Source organism: Natator depressus, chromosome 1 (assembly GCF_965152275.1).
Source record: "Natator depressus isolate rNatDep1 chromosome 1, rNatDep2.hap1, whole genome shotgun sequence".
Taxonomy (NCBI): domain Eukaryota; kingdom Metazoa; phylum Chordata; order Testudines; family Cheloniidae; genus Natator; species Natator depressus.
The window spans coordinates 9,522,570-9,539,743 of NC_134234.1; the positions used below are offsets into that span (position 1 = coordinate 9,522,570).

At 54.8% G+C, this 17,174-nt stretch overlaps 1 protein-coding gene across 5 annotated transcripts in view; it reads left to right on the forward strand.

The window, feature by feature from the left end:
• The window catches only part of ARAP1 (ArfGAP with RhoGAP domain, ankyrin repeat and PH domain 1), a 223,884-nt gene that overhangs the window by 185,260 nt on the left and 21,450 nt on the right, over nt 1–17,174 (forward strand). For all 5 annotated transcript variants that reach the window (XM_074954487.1, XM_074954505.1, XM_074954496.1 and 2 more), the window contains 11 exons: nt 82–217; nt 3,831–3,933; nt 5,163–5,358; nt 6,134–6,173; nt 7,420–7,583; nt 8,401–8,613; nt 10,642–10,747; nt 12,733–12,880; nt 13,769–13,855; nt 14,778–14,846; nt 15,470–15,587. In XM_074954487.1, coding sequence (XP_074810588.1) covers nt 82–217; nt 3,831–3,933; nt 5,163–5,358; nt 6,134–6,173; nt 7,420–7,583; nt 8,401–8,613; nt 10,642–10,747; nt 12,733–12,880; nt 13,769–13,855; nt 14,778–14,846; nt 15,470–15,587 — 1,380 coding nt within the window. The remainder of the gene's footprint in view (nt 1–81; nt 218–3,830; nt 3,934–5,162; nt 5,359–6,133; nt 6,174–7,419; nt 7,584–8,400; nt 8,614–10,641; nt 10,748–12,732; nt 12,881–13,768; nt 13,856–14,777; nt 14,847–15,469; nt 15,588–17,174) is intronic.

A 17,174-nucleotide genomic window follows, 5' to 3' on the forward strand; every position in this document is an offset into this window, starting at 1 on the left:
GCTTGGAAACTGAGCGGGTTTTGTCTGGGGTCCATGAGCCCCAGTAAACGCCGCGCCCCCTTTAACTCCTCTCCCCCCTAGAATTCAGCCGCCGCTGGTGCACCCTCAACGACAGCATCTTCAGCTACTACGAGAATGACCGCAACGCCGTGCCTAATGGCGAGATCAAGATGGAGGAGATCGTGTGCCTGGTGAACAACCCGCCTGACGCCCACGGGTAAGGGCCTGCCCACCCCGCGTGGCCCCAGGGGACCCTAGCCCGCAGAGGCACTCTACAGGGAATGGGAACATAGTTAACCCTCTCTGGCAACAGCTGGAGCAGCAACGGGGACCGAGGCCAGTGACTGCTAATGACGTTGGGAGGGCCCATAGGCACCATAGAGCCATTTCTAGACCTGTGTGCGTAACAAGTGAGCGAGCGTGAGTTTGGAACTCCCGGTGTCTGATCGTGGCTCTGCCGGTGACGTGCTTCGGACAGGTTACTTAAACCTTTGTCTGAGTTTCCCCATTAGTAGAATGGGACTCAGACCTACCTATCTTTGCGGGAATCATTTGCTGCGTGAGTTGGCTGCATCGCGACAGGAATTCCTCGCAGCAGCATTAAATCTACCTTGCCTTGGGTCTCAGAAGGGTCTTTCCAGTCCCTGAGGAATTTGTCCCCTCCAGGGAATCGAACCACCTGTCCCTGGATGTGAAAGTAGCAACACTACCTCCCAGGGTGAAAGCAGAGCCTTCTGGTAACTGTTCATACCCGTAGCAGTGAGAGCGTCTTCCAGGCTGTCAGCTGGCAGTGTGCAAGCCCATCCCTGAGCGTGGCTTACAAGGCAGTTGCCTGATTCTCTCCTCACACTGGTGTAAATCAGGAGCAGCATCCCTGAAGTCAGTGGGGTTCTTGAGCTCGGTCCCGTAGTCTGGCGAGGCCCCTTGTGAGCGCTCCGTGGAATGGAGTCACTCACAGCGGCCTTGGAGCTGGTGAGGCAGTTCTACAGAATCATCCAAGTGTCGTCTGGAAGGATATCTCGAGAGGTCGTCAAGTGCAGCCCCCTGCTCTGAGGCAGGACCAAGTGAACCTAGACCAGCCCTGACAGGGGTTTGTCTAGCCTGGTCTTACCAACCTCCAGTGAGGGGGATTCCACAACCTCTCTTGGAAGCCTGCTCCAGACTTCACTGCCCTGAGAGTTAGAAAGTTTTTCCTAATATGTATCCTAAACCTCTCATACTGCAGATTAAGCCCATTGCTTCTTGCCCTACCTTCAATGGATCTGGAGAACAATTCTTCATCTTCTTCTTTAGAACAGCCCTTAACGTAGCTGAAGACTTCTCAGGTCCCCCCTTGGTCTTCTTTTCTCAAGACTAAACTTGCCCACGTTTTTTCAACGTTTCCTCACAGGTCAGGTTTTGTAACCTTTGATCATTTCTGTTGCTCTCCTCTGGACTCTTTCCAGTTTGCCCCCATCCTTCCTAAAGCCTGGCACCCAGAACTGGACACAGTTCTCCAGCTGGTAGAGAGGGACAATTACCTCCTATGTCTTGTACACACGTCTGTTGATATACCCCAGAACCATATTAGCCTTTTTTGTGGCTGCATCACATTGACGACTCCTGTTCAGTGTGTGACCCACTCTAACCCCCAAGTCCTTTTCAGCCGTGGGACCGCCGAGCCACTTATTCTCCACTTTGTGGTAAGGCATTTGATTTTTCCTTCTTCAGTGAAGTACTTTGCACTTGTTTGGATTGAATTTCATCTTGTTGATTTCAGGCCAATTCTCCTATTCGTCAAGATCCTTTGGAATTTTTAAGCCTGTCCTCCCAAGTGCTGGCAACCCCTCCCAGCTTGGTATCATATGCACATTTTACAAGCTTCCCCTCCACTCCATTATCCATGTCATTAATAAACACATTAAATTGCACTGGACCCGGGGCTGACCCCTGCGGGACCCCACTGGAGACACCCTCCCAGCTTGATAGCCAAACATTGATAGCGACTCTTTGACGACGGTCTTTCAACCAGTTTTGCACCTACCTTATAGTAATTTCATCTGGATCACATTTCCCTCGTTTGTTTATGAACATGTCATGCGGATCTGTGCCAAAAGCCTTACTAAAATCAAGGTAAAAAGAAAAGGAGGACTTGCGGTACCTTAGAGACTAACAAATTTATTAGAGCATAAGCTTTCGTGGGCTAGAACCCACTTCATCGGATGCAGCTACAGCTCACTTCATCGGATGCTTATGCTCTAATAAATTTGTTAGTCTCTAAGGTGCCACAAGTCCTCCTGTTCTTTTTGCGGATACAGACTAACACGGCTGCTACTCTGAAACCTGTCATAAAATCAAGGTGTATCTTATTTACTGCTTCCTCCTTATCCACTATGTCAGTATCCGATCAAAGAAGAAAATTAAATTGGTTTGGCATGATTTGTTCTTGACAAAGCCTTGCGGTCTATTCCTTAGAACCCCGTTAGCCTCCAGGTGCTTACACATGGATTGTTTAATAATTTGTTCCAGTGTCTTTCCAGATATTGAAGTTAGGCTGAGTGGTTTGTAATTCCCCGGGTCTTCCTTGTTCTCCTTCTTAAAGATAGGTGTTATGTTTACCCCTCCCCAGTCTTCTGGGACGACTCCCATCCTCCAGGAGTCCTCAAAGATAATTGCTAATGATTCCGAGATTGCTTTAGCTAGTTCCTTACCTACCCCAGCATGAATTTCATCAGGCGCTCCTGACTTGACTACATCTAACGTCTCTAAATATTCTATAGCCTGTTCTTTCCCTATTTTGGCTTGTGTTCCTTCCCCTCGGTTGTCAGTATTGATTGTGTTGAGTATCTGGTCACCATTAACCTTATTAGTGAAAGCTGAACCAAAATATGCATTAAACCGGCATCTTTTTGTCATTAGTTATTAGCTCTTCTTCCCCACTAAGCAGAGGACCTGCACTTTTCTTCCTCTTCCTCCTAATGTATTTAAAGAACCTCTTCATATTGCTGTTTATGTCCTTGCCAGGTCTAACTCCTTTAATGCCGTAGCTTTTCTGATTTTGTCCCTGCACACTTGAGCTGTTCTTTTGTCCTCCTCCTTCGCAATGTGACCAGGTTTCCACTTTTTGTAGGATTTCTTCTTGATTTTCAGGTCCTTAAAGAGCCCCCGATGGAGCCGTGTTGGCCTCTCACTATTCTTCCTGTCTTTCCTTTGCGTCGGAATAGTTGGCCATTGTACCTTTAATTTTGTTTCCTTGAGGAACTGCCAGCTCTCCTGGACTCCTTTTCCCCTTAGATTTTCTTCCCAGGGGACCTCACCAGTTCTCTAAATTTATTAAAGTCTCCCTTGTTTGAAATCCATTGTCCTTATTGTGATGCTCTCACTCCTTCCTTTCCTGAGAATCATGAAATCTATAATCCCCATCCCTGTTGGTAAGAGTCAAGACTAAAATGGCTGCCCCCTATCCCCCCCCGGTTACTTCCTCTGCTGTCTGGAACAAAATGTTGTCCCGGACACATTCCAAGAACTTACAGGAGATTTTGTGTGTTGCCGTATTACTTTCCCAACTGAGGGCTGGGTGGTTAAACTCCCCCATTGCTACCCGGTCCTGTGGTTTGGACGTTTCTATACCAGCCTCCTCCTCCTGTAGCTTCGCAGCGGCTGCCTGGGACTCTCAGAGCTGCTTTTGCAGTGAAGCCCTTGTTGTGACGAAGGAAACTGGGGACTGCAGAGCATTGGGGGCTGGTTTGGAGTAAAGGTGGAGACGGGACCAGAAAGGGCATGAGGTTAAATGAAATCCTCAGTGTAAGTGTCTCCTTCCTTCCTCTATTCTCGCTTTCTCCCTCACGCAGGTTTGAGAGCACATTTGAGGTCTACATCGAATCAGAGAGACTGTACCTCTTTGGGCTGGATAAGCTGGAGGCCATTCGGAAGTGGGTCAAGTCCATAGCCAAGGTAAGGGGCACCCCGGTGCTGAGAGGTGGTGAAGGGAATTTGCTAGGGGTTGAGTCCCGGCCTGGATTTGAATGGAGCATGGTCTCCAGGTAGGGGTGAAAGTGATGTAAGGGACTTACCCGTACGCAGGGCCGGGGCAGGGTCCTTCAGGCAGAAGGGGTGGGGCCTAAGGTGGAAGGGGCGGGGCCTTTAAATCCCCAGGCCCTTTAAATTGCTACCGCTACGCCGGGGCTACAGCGGTGAATTAAAGGGCCCAGAGCTCCAGCTTCGGTAGCCGTGGCCGGGAGCCCCGGGCCCTTTCAGTCGCTGCTGGAGCCCCATGGTAGAGGTAGCTGCGGCAGTGGCCAGAGCTGCGGGGCTTTGGCGGCAATTTAAAGGGCCCGGGGCTCCGGCCGCTGCTGGAAGCCCAGGGCCCTTTTAAATTGCCTGCCTGGGGAAGCTGCCCCCTGCTGGTATGGTCGGCTGTGTATTGGCTCTTGCCGGTACACTGGACCGGGCCGGCTTACTTTCACCTCTGTCTCCGGGGCAGTTCCCAAGTGGAGGCCCTGCACACGGCGCTCCAGCGGGTAGTTGGGCATGGGGAGCGAGTCTCAGGACTGGGACGTTGTCCTCGCTGCATGGTCCTGTCCCTTCATATCACTCGAGGGCCCTGTGTGGGGCTGGTTGACTAGGGCCAAATTTGGAAGCACATTGAGAGCTTAGTCCCCTGGAGGCCTGGGGAACCAGATTCAGGGGCTGTGAGCAAGGGTGGCCAGTGAGTCCCAGTCAGTGTAACCCCCCACCCCACTGCAGGAGAGATTCACGCCCTCTCACTGGGACATGGGGAGCCGAGGGGCCCAGCGAGGAGAATTCCCCAGCACGGAGGGCCGCAGTTTAGGGGTGTGCCGGAGAGGCCCCTCCAGAGCACACGCCGCTCCAGAGATTCTGGGGCCACAGCCCCCAGGCCGCCCTGGGGAAGTTGCTCTCAGTTACAGCAGCCCCTGGGGCTGCTCTAATTTATGCCAGGTGCTGCTCCAGCTCTCGGCCGGCCCAGAATCCAGGTGGCACAAAGGCGGCTAACGCCAGCTTTCCCCTCCCACTGTTAGTGCACCCCCCCGAAGAGCTGCAGCTCCCCGGTGTGTCTGCATCCGGCTCCTTGTGCCGTTCATGGCTGGGTAGCTGGGTTGACGCACAAGGGCTCATGGCTTCTCTCCTCTCTTCTCCCTCCCTTGCTGCTGGCCACGACTCAGTCCTTCGTCCACCCCCGAGCGGACGAGCTGCTGAGCCATGACTTCGAGCGGATCGGGCGGCTGCAGTACAAGGGCGGCCTGAACCTAGAGCGGGCCAAGGAGGGCTGGTTCGCCCTCACCCAGTCCACCCTCTACGCCTTCTTCGAGGACAGTGACAAGGAGGAGGCGCTGCACCTGAAGAAGCTGCAGGAGCTCTGTATGCACCGCACCCCTTCCTGCTTCCATGCTGTCCCTCCTCCCGGGCCCCTTGCCTTGCTTCTCCATAGAGAGCGGTCTGGTCCCTGGGCCTGACAGGTGTCATCCCCACCCACCCCACGGCTTGCCCCGTCCTTTCCCCTCGCCACCTTAAAACCCAGTACCGTGAGTCCGACAGGCCACTGGCATTTGTACAGAACAATCCAGTTAGACAGCACCTCTGATCCCGGAGGATCTCGGAGCACGTTATGGGCCAGGATCACTCCCTCAGTGCTGAAATGCAGCCAGCTCTGGGGAGGAACATGCCAACTGTTCTCCGCTAGTGAGGCTCCACAATTACATTCCTAAGCGGAGCAGTGGGGGAGAGCACTCCTCTGCTAGATCTAAAGGCAGGAAGGCGGTTGCCCAGGACGGAGGGGTTAATACCCCTTCTGCAAAAGGTTCCCCGAAATCTTTCAGCTGCATATCTCCCATGGCACAATGTTCCCCAACGCAAATCTGGGGCTTGATTCAGTGACAACTCAGGGAGGCTAGTGCCACCTGCCGCACTGCTGTCCAACGTACCACCTGGAGAGAAGTCTGTTGTTAGTGGCACCTCTCTCAGGACCCTAGCTCCCCGCAGCACCGCTGCTGGGCCTCTGTTGGCAGCTGGCGCTTTGGATGGCAGGTCTTTCACCGACAGAACCGAGCTTCTACTGCCATCCAGCCGGAGGACGGGGAAGGTGAGCTTCCTGCACTGGTGTGATCTTACCGCATCTCTGCTTTTCATTTCACAGCCATCCAAGGGGACAGTCTGGTTCTGGTGGAGAGAAGAAGGTAAAAAGCCTGTTTGCACTTCGTGTAGTGCAGGGCAGAACCCAGGGAGAGATCCTTCGGGATTGTTAGATCCTGCAGGGTCTTAAAAGTGGCGGGGTTTGAATAGAAAGCCGAAAGGGACTAAAAATAGCCAGCGGGACCGGAGGTGGATGGGTAATGAGATGGGGACTTCCCTAGGTCCCTTGGGCAAATCAGGCCATCTTAGCAGGAAGCAACTTCCCCCCGCTATATGCCCCGTGACTCGTGTGAAACATCTGGTTGGCCTCCGTCCGCTTCTGCGGGGGCAGGTCATAGAATCATAGAATCATACAATATCAGGGTTGGAAGGGACCTCAGGAGGTCATCTAGTCCAACCCCCTGCTCAAAGCAGGACCAATCCCCAATTAAATCATCCCAGCCAGGGCTTTGTCAAGCCTGACCTTAAAAACTTCTAAGGAAGGAGATTCTACCACCTCCCTAGGTAACGCATTCCAGTGTTTCACCACCCTCCTAGTGAAAAAGTTTTTCCTAATATCCAACCTAAACCTCCCCCACTGCAACTTGAGACCATTACTCCTTGTCCTGTCATCTTCTACCACTGAGAATAGTCTAGAACCATCCTCTTTGGAACCACCTCTCAGGTAGTTGAAAGCAGCTATCAAATCCCCCCTCATTCTTCTCTTCTGCAGACTAAACAATCCCAGTTCCCTCAGCCTCTCCTCATAAGTCATGTGTTCCAGACCCCTAATCATTTTTGTTGCCCTCCGCTGGACTCTCTCCAATTTATCCACATCCTTCTTGTAGTGTGGGGCCCAAAACTGGACACAGTACTCCAGATGAGGCCTCACCAATGTCGAATAGAGGGGAACGATCACGTCCCTCGATCTGCTCGCTATGCCCCTACTTATACATCCCAAAATGCCATTGGCCTTCTTGGCAACAAGGGCACAGGTGTTCACCTCGGCATGGCCACGTCTGACACCGAGGCCCTGCCCTGCTTCACGCTGCCAGCGGAAAGCGCAGAGGTGGCTGTCTCTCCAGGGAGATGGGCAGGTCCAGGCTGAGACGCGTTGCGGTGGGCAGGGCTGTGGGGGTGGGTAGCGTGAAGACGTGGCTGCCCAGGGCTGTTCACCCAGTACCTTCCACCCGCGTGGAATTCACTTTAGAGGGCAGCCTAGACGCATCAGCTGATGGACTCTCCAGCAAAGCTTACTCCCGGTTGTTGTTTCCCAGCTAAGGGGCCGTGGGGCCGTGTTTGTCTCCCCAGGACGCTGTACATCCAAGGGGAGAGGAAGCTGGATTTCTTGGGCTGGGTGGCTGCCATCCAGAAGGCTGCGGGGAGCTCCGGTGACACGTTGTCCGAGCAGCAGCTCACGGAGTTGGACATCCCCGTCATCGTAGACAGATGCATCGATTACATCACGCAGTGCGGTATGTCCACACCCAGGAGTTCCCTGTCTGTGGGCATGCAGCAGGCCCTCTCCCCCTCGCTTGCGTGCTGGGGGCACCCCTGCTTCCAGGGGCAAACCCCTAGCCCAAGAGATGGTTTGGTGCTGGATTGGCTATTGGCCAGCACCGTTACCCATCACCTCCCTAACCCAGCCCTTCCATGCTGGTGAAGCCTGGGGGTTTTCGCCTTCCTCTGCAGTGTGGGGCATGGGTCACTTGCAGGGTTAAACTAGTGTAAATGGTGGATTCTCTGTAACTCAAAGTCTTTAAACCATCATTTGAGGTTGTCCGTGACTCACCCAGAGGTTCGGGGTCTATTGCAGGAGTGGGTGCATGAGGTTCTGTGGCCTGTGATGTGCAGGAGGTCAGACTAGATGATCATCATGGTCCCTTGTGGCCTTAATGTCTATGAGTCTGAGTCTATAATGGAACCGTAGTGACAATTCAGTGGTGCAAACTATTGCACACCCAGCCCCAGGAGGACAAGGGAAGTGCAGGCAGGTATATTACCACCTGTCTTCTCTCCTTGACCTAGTGTCGGATTCATCCATTGCATTAGCATGCTACCTTCACTCGGCCTGGTGAGGGGGTAGGAAGGCTACTTCTGTGGCTGGTCAAGGTTGGAGTAGTGGCTTCAGTGAGCTTGCAGGCCTTGCAGAGCTCCGCTTGGCTTCTTATGTCAGGCCAGTGGGAGGGTGGGTGGGCTGTGACTCCCTGTGGGACATGCTGCACCAGAGCTCGTTGTTCTTCACATGAGGCTCTTTGCATCGCTGAGCTTGAGTGACCTCTCCTGCTGCAGGGCTGACCTCGGAGGGGATCTACAGGAAGAGCGGCCAGAACTCCAAGACCACCAGCCTGCTGGAGATGCTCCGGAAGGACGCGCGCAGGGTCCGGCTCAAGGAAGGGGAGCACCAGGTGGACGACGTCTCCAACACGCTGAAGAGGTTCTTCCGAGACCTCGGGGATGGGCTCTTCACCAAAGAGTTCTGCCAGGACTGGCTGAAGGCAGCAGGTAGGGGGTGCTGCTGTCCTCTCCTGGCAGAGCCTTGAATGCAGATGTAACGACGGGAGCTGAGGCTGGGTGACCCAGGGGTCCCTTCTGGCCTTACAGTCCATAAATCTATGAGTCTGACACAAGGGGGCAGCGTGGCAGGGAGAGCATTGGTAGCTGGCTGCCCTGCCATGGGAGGATAATGGGGAGTCCAGGTCGTTAATAGGCCCTGCTTTAGAGAGGAACGTGTTCCGAGAGGGGAGACTAATCTGGGGTGGGGTTAGATCAAGAGATTGGAAGTCAGGGCTGCTGGTTCCAATCCCAGCGCTGCCACATGCCTGCTGGGTGACCTTGGCCAAGTGACTGTCCCGCCCGGTGTCTCAGTTTCCCCATCTGTGAAATGGGAGTTATACTATTTACTTCCCCCACACTGGAGTGTGTGAAACTTAACTGCTGTTTGTAAAACGCTTTGAGCGCCACGGCGGGAAGGTGCCAGAGAAGGACAAATCCCTGTCCCAAACTCTCACTCCTCTGGGACTCCGGCGCCATCACTGGGCTGCCCACCACGTCCTCTTAGAGTGTCACGGGGACAGAACTCCCAGCCTCCTGCTCCTAGAGCTCAGCTAATCTCCGTGAGCTGTAAGCCGTACGGGCCTGCGACGCGCAGTCCAGCAGTTCCGATGCCATCCAGTAGAGGGCAGTGTGATGTGTACACACCAGCCAGCTCCCTACGGGATTCGTATTAGGACTGATTATTGCAGGGTTAGGCATTTCTGCTACGGGAGAATTAGCCCCGTCCCTGGAGCTTAGTGATCTCAGGTCGGTAGCGGACGTCTCAGCCAGCCCCTCTGCCTGTCTCGCTCCAGCACTGCACGGCAGGATGCCACAGCCTGCTCCCTGGGCTCTAATCCGAGAGTGCCTGGGAACAATGCTTCTTTCCTGGCTCGGGCTGAGCAGCTGGGTTAGACCCACAGCTGAGCCGCGGCGGGCTAGCGCCACCTGCTGGCTCCTCCGCCGCACCGTCAGGCTGGGAAACAGCGTCTGGGCTGCAGATGTTTTGTTCGGAGAACTATGGGCGGGTTGAGGCCTCTGGATGTGGGAGTTAGAAGTGGCCAGGCGCAGACAGGGCCCTGAACCACAGGAAGTGAGATCTGGAGCCTGCCCTGACTGAGTGGGGAACGAGGCACAGGAACCGGGTCCCTCCGCCGTGGGAAGATCCAAGTCTGCCTGTGGGGCAGGGCGGAGGGGAGATGGGGGAGCAGGGCTGGCCCGAGACGCAGGCGGGTCCCAGATCCCCAGCCTCGCTGGGGTGGGGCGTGTTTCTCCTCTTGATGGGTCCGCGGCAGGTCAGAGGGACGAGGTGATGCTTTGGCTTGTCCAGCACAGCAGAAAGGACGCCGGGCCATTCACCCTTTACACCTGGAGCTGCCAAGCAGCACCAGCACCTGGGATGGGTGAATCCGGCCGCCAACCGGCTGAGATCTGAGCGGGGAGCTCAGCCATGTCATTCCCTTCCCACGCCCCTGCCTGCCCGGGCCGTCCTCCACTCACGCCCATGGACAGGTCATTGGCGGAGGCAGGGCCGTCAGGTTTGCACAGTGAAGCTGGCCAGAGGCTAGAAGAAAATCACGAGACCTGAATCCCTCCAGGACCCAGGAAGGCTGGGTGGCTCCCAGAGAGTCTCCCCCCAGTGTCTCCACCACATGGCCCCTGGTCATCCCCTGGGAGCCCGGTGCTTCTTCCCAAGTGGGGCCACCCCCTCTGCCCAAGTCCACCCCCGCAAGCAGCAATCCTCTGTGTGCCGCACCACCTCCTCCCTGCAGGGGATGGGGCAGGTGAGGAGCGGTCTGGGAAACGGATGGACGGGGGTCAGGCAAACAGAGGAGGGTCCGGTGAGAGTCCAGCTCCGTTTGTACCATGGACAATCCCCAGCAGGGAAGCCTAGCAGCCAATCTGGCAGCATTTGGCTGGTAGCCTCCTCCCCCAAGCCCACCCGCTCTGCCGCTGAGCGGCTCTGCTCACCCTGTGCTCTGCTTCCTTCCCTGCCAGCGATTGAAGACGAGGAGGAGAAGATCAGCCAGTACCGCCGGCTCCTGAGCATCCTCCCCGTGGTGAACAGAGCCACAGTCAAAGCGCTGATCAACCACCTGTACCGGTAAGTGGGGCACGGCACGGCCAAGCCCAGGTGCACAGCTCCACTCTGGGCCTGGCCAAGGCCAGTGCTCTCCAGCGGGTGCCGGAGCTGTGTGCCCCGTCCTTCCAGCTGAGCATGCAAGGCCTGGGTCCCCCCAGCCGGAGAGTCACTCACCAGGGCTCCCTGCTAAGAAAAGAGGCACTGGGTTTACCTGCTGGTTTGTGATGCAGCGAGATAAGGGCCGTTCTCTCTCTAAGAGGCTGTGGAGGGGAAGGGGCTAAAGCCAGGGATTCAGGAGACCTGGGCTTAATCCCCTGCTCTGCCACCAACATCCTGTGTGACCCCAAGCAGGTTAATAGTGAACTTCCGCACAGGGGGGTTGTGAGACCCTCATATAAAGGAGGCTCCAGAAGTGCGCCGTGTTGTTAGGATGAAGGCCAGACTCAGGATCAGCAGAGCAGTGTTTGTCTTTCCCAGAGTTTCTGGGACAGGTTCTTCTGCCTCCTCTTCAAAGAGCCAGGCACCTTTTATGGCTAATGGGTCCCACCGGCCATGTCTATGGAGCCTTTTGTTTTATTTAATGGTAATTATACTACAGTGGGTTCTGCTCTGGCAGCTACAGTCTCACATTCAGCAGCGTTATCTCTGTTTTCGATCTAGAGCCCGTAGGAACCCATGAAACTGTAGGCAAGTGACACAGACAATCACAAGAACATTGATCTTTTAGCCTTTTTATTAAAGTTACCAACAAAGTTATAAATGTCACAGTGTTTACACTTACTAAAAATAAGTAACTCCAGACAAAAAGAAAAGGAGGACTTGCGGCACCTTAGAGACTAACAAACTCCAGACATGCTCACATCCTCCTCGATGGGGTTAGAGTCTGTTGGCCCTCTCATGGACTGATCATCAAGGCGGGCATGGTTCCTGCTGGAGGTTTTCCATGGGAAGCTCAATTTCCCTGCTCTGGGCACCCTCTTTTATACTGTGACTCCGTCTATAGCTACACTCAGCGCATGTACCTGGAAGTGCCAACCCTCTCTTTCTTACTGGTCTGTGTCCCCTAGAAACACAAGGGACCCCTACAGGCTGGGCGGGTTCTCGTTAACATTGACGTACCGCCTTTATTGTGTGGTTAAGACACATGTTGGAGACCATATTTGCTGTTACAGCATTTTATCATTTAAATTTAATCTTCCGGCTAAACTTTCACAATATTACCAGCGGGTACCTCTTTTCCCAGCCTCTTTCGGGTTATTTCTCCGTCATTGACTCACGTCAGCATTTCTTGTCTCTTGCAGGCCTCAGCCGACAGGTTTTTGCGTTTCGGCTTGTCTGACTAATGTCTAGTACATGGTTCCTCTAAATACTGATCACTCTTATACTTCTATAATCCTACAAATGAACTCTAATTAATATACAATGAATATATATGATCTAAGATGTTGATTAATCATAACATCACACAATACATGGATAATAAACTAAAACCATTGGCTACGTCCGTCTGGATCTGTCAGGCAGGACAGCTCCTTCCCTTAGACAAGCTGGAGAGCGAGGAACTTCTTTCTACCCACTCCAAACCCCATCCCTTGTGAGCAGCAGCTGGCTCCTTTGACCTGACAGCGTCCCTGAGCCGTTCACCCAATGGCTGGGGGTTTGCCCCAGGTCAGAGGTGGAAGAGGGTGTTTGTGGCCGAGAGGGTCCCCACCACTAGAGAGCCGAGCCTGGGCCCAGACCTTGTAAGGTATTTAGGTGCCTAGCTCCCACTGAGATCAGTACCTAGTAGGATCTGGGCCTAGAGCACTACACACAGCAACCCATGGAGAGTGCCCCCTGAAATGGAAACCCCGACTGTCATGGTGAGATCTGAGAGGACTATTGGGGCAGGGCGGGGGCAAGGTACAAGGAGGTGGGAGCATTACTCCTCTTTCGCTCTGCGCCAGGCAGAGGGAGGCAGCTGGAGCTCCAGGAGGAGCTGTCCTTAATGTGCTGGCTTTCCGCAGGGTCCAGTACTTCTCCGACATGAATCAGATGAACACACACAACCTGGCTATCGTCTTTGGGCCGACGCTCTTCCAGACGGACGGGAAGGACTACAAGGCGGGGCGCGTGGTGGAGGATCTCATCAGTCACTATGTGGTCATATTTAGCGTACGTAGCATTCAGAAGGCCTGCTCTACTACCTTGGGCAAGCTACTTCCCCTCCCTGTGCCTCAGTTTCCCCATCTTACAGATGATACTAACCTCCTTTGTGAAGTGCTTTGAGATCCATGGACGTTAAGAGCGCGGCATGATTACTGTTATTATGGCACCTTCGCACCCATTGTTTTACCCTGGGGGCTTCCTCCATGAGGATGATTTTTCCTTTGTCATCTTTCTGATCTCCACCCTCTCTTTCCACCCGCCGCTCAGCACCTGGCTCTGGGCATACAATTCTCAGCAATGCACTAGCCACCAGATCCTATAAAGCACCCTCTGCAGATAAAGCCCGACCATTGGGAGAAGGGTGACTTTGGACAGGACTGGCTGGATTTGGGGGATCCCTGAGGGGAGGATGGCTGTGTCTGAGCCATGCTGGAGAAGTCCAGTTTGCTTGGAGGCAAGTGGAGGGAGGGATCGCGTCTCACAGATCAAGGAGAGACACTGACGACACAGTGGGTCCGGCTGCACTGCAGTCAGGAGGTGTGAACGCAGCACGTACAGACGTACCTGAGCTGGCATGAGTAACAATAGCAGGGAAGCCGTGACGGCATGGGCTAGCCACTCCACATCGGAGTGGGTGGGGAGAAGCACGGGAAGGCCTATTAGGAGTTCAACACCATTCGGCGGAGGTGCTTGAGTGCCTTTCCTTGGCCGGTGGAGCTGGGCAGGTGGGTGACTCCAGACCAGCACAGCTCAATGACGGGCAGGGAGCCAGGGACTGATGGGGGAGGCCCGTGTCCCTCCCAGAGCTGGGCCCTGCATGAAGTTGTCCATCTGGCATTTCTGCTGCCGGGCTGTGGAGGGTTCGATGGCTCTGGCCTTCTCTCCCCTCGGCAGGTGGACAAACAAGAGATGAGGAAACAGCAGGACGAGATCACGGCCATCATCAAGATGCGGATAGCCGGCTCGTCTAGTGGAACCCAGGTAGCCGGCCCGTCCGCCCGCTGGTGGAGGAGGGGCAGGTCTCACCTGCACACACTCACTCGGGTCTCTGCGGAGATCCTCTGGGAAACTAAGATCTCAGGAACTCCGAAGGGGCCAGGCAGACACAGTTAGTCTCCTCCAGCAGCTAACCCGGGAGGGTCGCTCTCCACTTTAGCGGTCTGACTGTAGAGGCTGCTTCCCATTCTGACACAGCCGGTTTCACGGCGCTGTGTGCGCTGCGGCTGCCCGTTCACATTCCCAAGAGCAAATCCCCTTTTTCTATCGCCCCCAGAATCCTAGGCGGTAGAAGGGGGCAGCTTGTTAGGTCCCAGCTAGCTCACTCCACTCCCTGTTGCCCTTTGGAAGAAAAGTTTTCAGCTATTTCCCCCTCCCATTCAGCAGCCCCAGGGTCTGTCCTCAGCCTCCCCGGATAGACCACCGCTGTGCCGCCACGAAGCCAGCTGGAAACGCTCCTTTTTCCTGCTGGTGGCTTCTCACGGCGCCGGTCGCTGCTGCTGCTGACCAGCGGGGGGCGCTCAGGCAGGCGCCGTCTATTCTGGTGGGACCACGGCGAAACTCATTGCTGTGCGGAATTGCTTGGTGGGAAACGGGGTCAGCTGCCTGCTGAGCAGTGGCCTGATTAAATCACATGACCCGCCGATTACATGACCTTCCTTTTGCCCACCTGTGGAGTTAAGTGTGTCACAGGTAGGGCTTGGGACCCTTCTCCCCTTAAAGGGCCAGCCACCCTGTGCTGGCGGGTTATTCAGTGAATAACATAGGGCATTGAGGGGGTCTCTGCACCCAGATTAACTCTGGGGTGTGGCAGGCCAGGCCGGGAGGGGATTCACACTCACCAGTGTCAGTGCCCCTCAGTAAACGGGAACCTGCTGGTAAAAGCCCCTTTCTTGTTTCCTTCCAGCAAGCCGGGGACTTCATCTGCACGGTGTATCTGGAGGAGAAGAAGACGGAAGCAGAGCAGCACATCAAGGTGAGGCAAGGGCAGGGGCGGTGGGAAGGGAAGAGGCCCTGGCTGTGCACCCCGAGGAAGGGGAAGCCGGGTGGTGGCACATGAGGCTCCCTTCACTCTGATCCAAAGGGCTGGGGCTTCACACTGCCGCTTGGGGGAGAGTCAGGGTGGCGCCGTTGCTCCAGACAGCCAGCACGAGATGGGGCAGCCGATTGCATCCTGACTGCCCTCTGAGCCCCAGCACTGGGCTTGCCCTGGCAGGCGGGTGCGGGGGGCTTCCACCTCTACCCCCGGGCGCTTGTGACTCTTGGCACGGGGGATGAGGGGAGTCTAAGCCGGAGGAGCCTGCTAGGGAAGCTGGGCACATGCCAGTGTGGGGAAGTGCAGATAGGATTTCCAATCTGCTCTCTTCAACAGCAGAGCTAGAGCCTTCCTCTGACTGCCCTGACAGAAAGCGCAGCCCTGGCAAACCACTTCTGAGGGCTGCCCGCTAGCCAGAGAATGAACGCAAAGGTCCGTGGCTCCTGGTCAGAAGGGCTGGTACCCCACTGGATGTTCGGGCCTGCAATGAGGGGCGGGGGGATCTGGAGACATCACCTGCCATAACGCAGATATGAGAGAGGCTTCTTTCTTCCTTGCCTCAGATCCCAGCCACCATGACGGCGGAAGAGCTGACCTTCGAGATCTTGGACCGGAGGAAAATTGTTATGAAGGAGAAGGAGTACTGGAGCTGCTTCGAAGTGAACGAGAGGGAGGAAGCAGGTCGGTGTCTGGGCGGGAGAGAGGCTTACTCCCAGAATGGTAACCTGCCAGGTGTAGAGCGGGTGGGGCAGTGGGTCCGAGAGCTGGATGGACAACCTGTCACGGCCCCGGCGAGCAGACTAGAGCAGGGCGTCGGGAGAGTCTTGGCTCTGACCTTGTGACCTCGCAAGTCACTTAGATCGAACATAAAGGCAAGCGCAAAGCACTTAGTTTAGGAAGAAAAAATCAAATGCATCACTACAAAGCGGGGAATAACTTGGCCAGGCAGTCGTACTGCTGAGAAGGACCTGGGGATCAGAGTAGATCACAAATTGAACGTGAGTCAACCATGTGATGCAGTGGTGAAAAAGGGTAATGTCATTCCAGGGTGTATTAACAGGAGTGTTGTACGTAAGACATGGGAGGTCAAAGTCCTGCTCGACTCGGCACTGGAGAGGCCTCAGCTGGAGAACTGTGTCCAGTTCTGGGGGCCACACTTTAGGATATGGACAAATTGGAAAGAGCCCAGCGGAGAGCAACAAAAATGATCAAAGGTTGAGAAAACCTGAGCTGTGAGGAAAGGTTAAAAACATGGGCGTGTTTAGCCTTGAGAAAAGAAGACCGAGGGGGGACCTGACAAGGCTTCAAATACATGAAGGGCCGTTCTAAAGAGGACAGGGATCAGTTGTTCTCCGTGCCCTCTGAAGGTAATACAGAAGCAATGGGCTTGAGCCACAGCCAGGGAGATTTAGGTCAGATAGTAGGAAAACCTTTCTCACTCTCAGGGGCGTTAAGCTCTACAGTAGGGAGGTTGTGGAATCCCCATCACCTGGGGGTTTTAAGAACAGGCTGGACAAACGCCTGTCAGGGCCGGTTTAGGTTGACTTGGTCCTGCCTCAGTGCAGGCGGCTGGACTAAATGACCTTGAGGTCTCTTCCCGCCCTCCATTTCTGTGATTTCCAGAGCAGCCACTGAGTTTAGATGGGTCGGTTTCTAGGTGCCCATCCTCACATTTGGGGCTTGAATTTGCAGAGGTGCTGAGCGCCCACATGGACTTCAGTCGGGCTCTGTGTGCTCGGCCTTTCTGAAAATCAGGTGCTGGGGGCCAGATCTTTAAAGGTGCCTCTCGGCATTTTGTAGCCCCTCGATACCTTTGACTGTCTGGCCCTAGGTGTCCAGCTGGACTCCCCAGCTTTGTGGCACCCAAAATCAATAGCCACTTTGAAGTTAGGCCTTTCCCTCGCTATGCCCTCGGTTTCCTTTAAACAGGGAGTATTATAGCGACTCACCTTTGGAAAGTACTTTGAGATCCGTGGATGAAAAGCCCCACGTTAATACTAAGTAGTCGGCTGAATCCTGCAAAGAGCTGAGCACCTGGGAAGTCAGTGGAATGGGTGGGTGCTCTGCAGCTACTCAGGACTGCTGTGGATTTTGCCCGGCCATGCTGTGAAAATCCCAGTGGCAGTAAAGGCCTTACACGAGCTCATTGCCAGCAGCCGGCAAACGATCAACAGCAGCGTTTCCCAACCTCCAGATGGCTGAGCTGCCTTCAGAAAGGGGAAACCACCTGCACCCATTTGACTGGGCCATGTGTCATTAAAGTCCGAT